Below are 6515 nucleotides of genomic sequence, written 5' to 3' on the forward strand. Positions count from 1 at the left end.
CTCTCTCTCTCTCTCTCTCTCTCTCTGTCACCCTGTGTCTCACTTTTACCACCCTCTCCTTCTCCCCATGGAAAATGGTGGTGTTTGAAAAGTAGAAAACTCTATTAAGCAGTGACATGGTCCCATGTAACTGAGCTGGAGAGCTAAATGTGGGTTTTAATCAGAACCAACCCAAACATGAGCCGTGATGAAAAACCAGTTCCCCTGGGCTTTCAGCTTACTTTAGGAACTATGATGCAGACAGTGAAGGTTTTCTACCAGATTGCAGGTTTCGATGGGAAACAGCCATTTTGTGGCTTTGGATCTGAGTTTTCTCAGGAACAATCATGTATTTTCCACACTGTGGTGAGAAAAGAAATACATATGAGACAGTCTGCAAAATCAAGTTATATGGAGTCTTTCAAATCAGGCATATGGTCCAGCACTGAGCAGTTTTGCTAAGGCATCAGGATGTTCCTTATGGATGAAACAGTACTGCAGGGGGATCTAGGGGGTAGGACTGGGGGACAGAGCTGAGGGTGGGGAAAGCTGGAGTAAGTTAGACCAGGGGTGGAATGCAATAAGAAACCGCAGTGTGGTCCCAGGCTGGGTTTCTTTACTTCCTACCGGCTTTTCCCTGGGGAGTACTAACCTCTCTGACCTTCCCTTTCCTTCTTGGTGATATGGGTACATTGTCTTAGGATTCAGTTTCTGGGCGGCCCTCAGGACTGTAGTAAGGGCTTGCAGGCAACCCCCACTACCCGTTCACCTGATCCCCACCTGACCTGGACGTTATAGGCAGGGCTGCTGGACAGAGGTGGGGGAGGGACAGGTCCCCAGGCCTTAGGGCTGTAGTAGCTAAGGCTATACTGAAGACTCACACAAAAACAGCCTTGGATATAGTAGCAGGAGAGGGGCCCTCACTACAGGTGGCAGGTCCTGTTAGCTGGGAGGAATGGCCACGGCTCTGACACAAGCTCAGAAGCCAGGAGCAGGATGACTACTTACAAAACACGGGTTCCTCAGGAACACTATGGGGTGTCTCTGTGGAGATAGAAGGAGCAGGGGATCCTCACTGGTGGCTGATGGGTAAGAGGACAGAAGCCAGGGGTCCCAGGGGCTCCTTCCTCCAGAAGCATGTTAGAAATGACCTAACCTCCTCTGGGGGCCTCCATAAGCCTGGTGCTGCACTGCTCAGCCTACAACAGGAAAACAGTGGCTCCCTCCCATGCCCAGGCCTTTATTTCACCTGGAGATTTGTCTGAGAGCACACCTGGAAGCCTCTCTATTAGCACATTATAGATAGTGTATTACACACACACACGGACCCTCACAACACACACATGCACACGATGTACTCATGTACACATGCATACACACTCTCATAACACACACATGTACTGTCTCTCACACACACTCACACATACACACATTTTCATAACATATACACACACTCATATACACACACATGCCCATACACACTCACACATATACACATGCACACCCATGCACTCATACACATATTCACACATACTCTCATAACACACACATTGCATTCTCTCTCACACATACTCACACATGCACACATTCTCATAACACACATATACACTCACACTCATGCACACACACACATACACACATGCACATATATGCACTCACACACATATACTCACACATACACTCACACACACACACTCATGCACATATACACATACACACAAACATCACACATGTGGGTGCCTTTATTCTGAGGCAGGATATGTTCTAGGTTTGTTACATGTTTCTAATCTATGTCCAGTTTTCTGGTTTGCTTCTTTCTTGTGAAGTGATACACATAGCACAGTTTACTTTCTGTGAGCCCTCAAATCTACTCAATCCTCAGCTTGTTCAACACACGTTGGTAACCAGATGGACTGAGGAAGGAAAACAGAATGGCTTCGGGGCCTGCATTTTCTCCATGCCGTGTGACCTTGGTCGCATCATGTATCTCCTTCACAGCTCTTTCCTCATCTGCGAGCTGGGAGCAAGAGCCAAGCCTCCTAGATAGCTTTGTGTTGCCCATCTCCCATGGGCCTTGGGGGAGGGATAGGGCTTATCAGTCTTAGAGGGTTACGTTAGATAATTGTGATCGTTTAGTATCTTCAGCCTTTCTGTTTAACATGTGTGCAGCTCTGGGATGGGCTACCTCCAGTTTAGAGCTGAATAAGGAATTTGTGTTGGACAGATCTTTTCTAACTGGGTCTTGTCAGTGGGCAAGTATCTGTCCCTTTGACTCCTGAGGTAATTCATTCATGACTGATGGTATTGAATAGTGATAATTGCCAAGGTTGAGGGGAGTAGTTCTTGATAGTTAGTGACTTGGGGACATACAAGATAGCTCATCGGTGAGGAGTTATCAGCGGAGCCCCAGCACTGGGACCCTGCCTTCTAGTACAGGGTGGGCGAGTGCTGGCTCATCTGATAAGCAGACTCCTTTCTCATAATCATTTGGAAACAATATGATTTTGATTGTTGAGTTAAAACAACCACAGCTTCGGAGAGGGTGCCTGGCTCCTCTGACTTTCAGAGTGATAAAGATGTGTAGCTGGACAGGCCCCAGAAGTTGAACACAGCCAGCTCCCCCACTCACTGTCAGTGCCACATACTGTCAGCTGGGGACGCCTGTACAAGTTTTAAAGAAAGTAAATATTGAAGACACCTGAGACCTGAAGATGTGTTCGCATGTGTGTCTGCTGAAGTACCTCGCACAGTTAAGCACCAAGAACAACGGAAGGGACTCAGTGGTAGAGCGCTTGCCGGTGCACACGCAGACATGCCCAGCAAAATAATGAAATCTGGAAAAGAAATATATTTGCTTGTTTAAAGGACTGTAGATGTGAGCAGCAGAAAATAAAATAGTCTGGATCCATGTCACAAATGTGCTTTTGTTATCTCTGTGTGGTTGTGTTGATCTTGGTATACAGTGGACAAGCCAGCCCTGGTTCACTATCATGTGATATATAACTTGCTGAGCATAACCCAAAGTCTAGACATGGATGCACCATTTAAAGATTTAAAAGACACAAAATACATTTAAAATGAAATACAGCAAAGGGAAAGGAAACATTCACAGAGGATTGGGTGAAGCTACTCAGTGATGCCACCATGGTGTGCAAGGTGTCACTGATGCCACACTCACTTGCTGACTTCTCTCAGATGTCACTGTGAGTGAAAACCAGGTGTGTGCCTTCAAGGTGGCTTTGGATGGAAATGAGGTGCTGTGGATTTGCAAGTTTGGTTTTGGTCCTGGGTGTTGTCCAGGAGAGCATAAGGCACCATCTGTGGCTTTAGCATTACTAGGTAGTGGGGACAACAGTGTGTATGGCAGTCCCTTCAATTGTCCCCTTTGGGATGGTGGCAGCTGTTGGTGGTATAGGTAGCTCATAGAGGTAACCTGTGCCTAGGAAGAGTTAGTAGCCCCCATGGAATACAGGGACACCATCCTCCAGGCCTTCTCTGTGCTGCCTCCTCTCCAGATGCTGTGATGGGGTAGCATTTGTTTCTAATGTGCAGAATGAAAGTAAGAAAGTATAGGTTGGCAGAATCTCTACTGAATGATGCCGAACTTCCCAAGTTACAGCAGGAGTTTGAGCAAAGTTTCGATTCAACAGTATGCAATGGAGCAAATGGCTGCTCTGCTAAAACTGAGAAGTATAAATGGTTTTATGTCCCTGGTGTTAGCCCAGGCTCCCTCATCTGCCTCATGGCCAGCTACCTTGCTCAGTGACCAAGGAGAAAGGCTCCTGCCCTGGGTTTTATTACACCCGTGTTTTATAAATGATAGGAATATTTTCCACTTATCATTTAAGAGTAGCAGACCAAAGTTCTTTTTGGTTTACCTGAAGTCATCCATCTTTTTGTTTGTTTATTTCAACTAATGTCTTCCCTTTTGGACGTAGATTAAAGTTTTAAAGTAACCACCTAGCCCACTTAGACTTTTATCCCATAAAACACTGTATTATGTCAGATGAACATTAGTGTGTCTCCATACCACATCCTCATTTTTCCCTGAAGTTTGGGTCTTATAGCAGATGGGAGATAGACAAAATAGACTATCTACGTGGACTTCCGTTATAAGAACAATCACAAGAAATAAAAAGGAGACAGTCTTGGTTACACAGTGAGTCTAAGGGCAGCCTATGCTGCAAAAGACCAGTTCTCAAACAAACAAAAATGAAAACACTGTGTGCTCTAGATTTTTTAATCTTGGTGTGATAGAATGCCCCAACAGAGTCACTTAAGTAGGGTAGGAAAGGTTTATTTCACCATATAACTCCAGGTTATCATCCATCCTAGCAGGGAAGTTAAGGCAGCCAGGACTTGAAACAGCCAGTCACAGCCCAGCCCAGTCATGGATGCATGCACACCTGTCTCCTTGCTCAGTTCACAGTTCTCACTCTTATACAGTTGGCCCCAGCCTATGAAATGTCACCTACATTCAGGGTGGGTCTCCCCACATCAGTTAACCCAATTAAGAAAAGTCCCCAACAGGCATGATGTCCATAGGCCAACCTGATCTAAGCAACAGGGTATACTAAGTTGGCAGTTAAAACCAACCATCATACCAGACGAATACTTTAGGTAGGTGTGAAGGCCCATTCCTGTAGTTCCAGCACTTGGGAGGTCCAAAGGGAGGATCAAGAATTCAAGGCTAGTCCTGCTACATACCTAGTTCTAGGCTAGCCTGGACTATAAGAAACCCTGCCTCAAAACAAACAAACAAACAAACAAACAAACAAACAAACCTAAAAACAACCAAATAACCAAAACAAAAAACTCCACAAAACAACAACAACAGCAAAAACAAAACAAACACAAAGAAACAAAGCAGAAATCACTCATGGTCCTGTTAATGGATCAGAAGGAAAATGAAGTCTAAAATGTTCTAAGCCCTTTGTGAAAAACCATTGGTGCTACAAGGTAGCTGTGACTGTTTTTATCTGCAACTGCAGTCCACCTGTCTTCCTACAGCAGACCCTAATCTCTGCCCCCAAGAACCCTTTATCTGAATCCCTCGTGTTCTTCATTAGCAGACTTGCTTGTGCCTTCAGACTGGACCTCTGCCTGTTCCCTACTTTGCGAGCACTCGAAGCCCTTCCTGGTGCGAAGCCAGCATTAGTTCTCATGTCACAGTTCTGATCCTGGGCTATGAAGAGCATGTAGCTAATAGGTGACACTTTCTCCTCTCCAGGAAGGGGAGATGCAGGTGTAATACAGCCTATAATGTCAGGGGTTATTTCACTACATTATTTTAAATGGAAACAGGAAGTGACCTAGCTAGCAGGCTGGGAAATGGCCACAGAAACCCCGTGTGCCCCCAGGTAACCGAGGGTGGGTGGGATTAAACCCACCCTCTTCTCCAGACAGCAACCTGCTGGCAATGGACAGGCATTCTGTGAGCCACAGGTAATGAGCTTCATGTCATTTTCTTTGTCAGATCTCCCAGCTGATGACAGAGACCGGCCGCGAGGGACTGACAGAGTCAGCGCTCAACCGCTACAATGCTGACAAGCCTGCAGCCAGCAGTGTTCCAGCCCCACAGGGTTCCTGTGTGGCCAGTGAGACTTCCACGGGGACCTCGGTGGCCGCTTCCTTCTTCGCAAGGTAAGAGATGATCAGAACTTTGGTTCTTTTCGGTACACCCAGCTGGCATGCATCCTATGTGGACCAGATCAGCTGGAACCATTAGAAGGCATTCAATACTGTTCTTTGAGTTGGCTTTTTGAAAGCAAGATTTCCAAACTGGGCACTGTTGTCATTGTGAGCCAGTGAACTCTGTGTTGAGGGGACTGTCTTATGCATTATAGTGTGTTTAGCAGGATCTTTGGCCTCTTTCTACTCCATGCCCATGTACCCTTCTCCCTACTATGTCCTGAAATAACCAGAGGTGTCCTGAATTGAGAACCACTGTTATAAGAACATATGGCTCTAAAGATGGCCCTCCTTGGGGTAAGACTGTAATAGGTGAAGTCCTGTGGCTGCTGACCCCACACTTACCTGCTCATGAATCTGCCCAAAAAAAGATACTATTAAAGAGATGTTAGGTGTATTCCTTCTTGACACACTACTGGATATATAGCTAATCAAACACTGGATATAAGGCTAATCTTAGAGAGTTTAAAGCCAGGAGAAGCAAAAATGAAAGGTATTTGAACTATGTTGCCAGTCTAATTTTAGCAACAAGGCAGAGACAGGGCAGGAGACAAAGGACAGCTGAGTGGGACAGCAGGGTTGTCCAATTCAATCTCATGATTTTATGGACAAGGACACTGAAGAGCGGGAAGGTTCGTCGGAGTTAACTCGTAACAGAGACAGAAATAGCAGGGGGTTGATATGTCTGGTCTCCTGCTCACAATTCACTGTTCACTCGATACTTGAGCTAAACCTTAGAAAATTCTCTCTAAGGTTCTCAGGCTCCAGAGTAAACAGGATTCTGAATAAATAACACAGAGTATGAAGTCAGAGGGTTTGGTTTGAAGATTTTTTTTTTTTTTTTG

At 45.6% G+C, this 6515-nt stretch overlaps 1 protein-coding gene across 6 annotated transcripts in view; it reads left to right on the forward strand.

The window, feature by feature from the left end:
- The window catches only part of Kif26b (kinesin family member 26B), a 396540-nt gene that overhangs the window by 177781 nt on the left and 212244 nt on the right, over positions 1-6515 (forward strand). For 5 of the 6 annotated variants that reach the window (XM_021161225.2, XM_029479369.1, XM_029479373.1 and 2 more), the window contains one exon: positions 5456-5622. In XM_021161225.2, the coding sequence (XP_021016884.1) occupies positions 5456-5622 (167 nt within the window). Of the gene's footprint in view, positions 1-5294; positions 5340-5455; positions 5623-6515 lie in introns of those variants that run through there. The other variant, XM_029479386.1, reaches the window with a different exon arrangement.

The sequence above is a fragment of the Mus caroli genome, chromosome 1 (assembly GCF_900094665.2).
Source record: "Mus caroli chromosome 1, CAROLI_EIJ_v1.1, whole genome shotgun sequence".
NCBI lineage: Eukaryota > Metazoa > Chordata > Mammalia > Rodentia > Muridae > Mus > Mus caroli.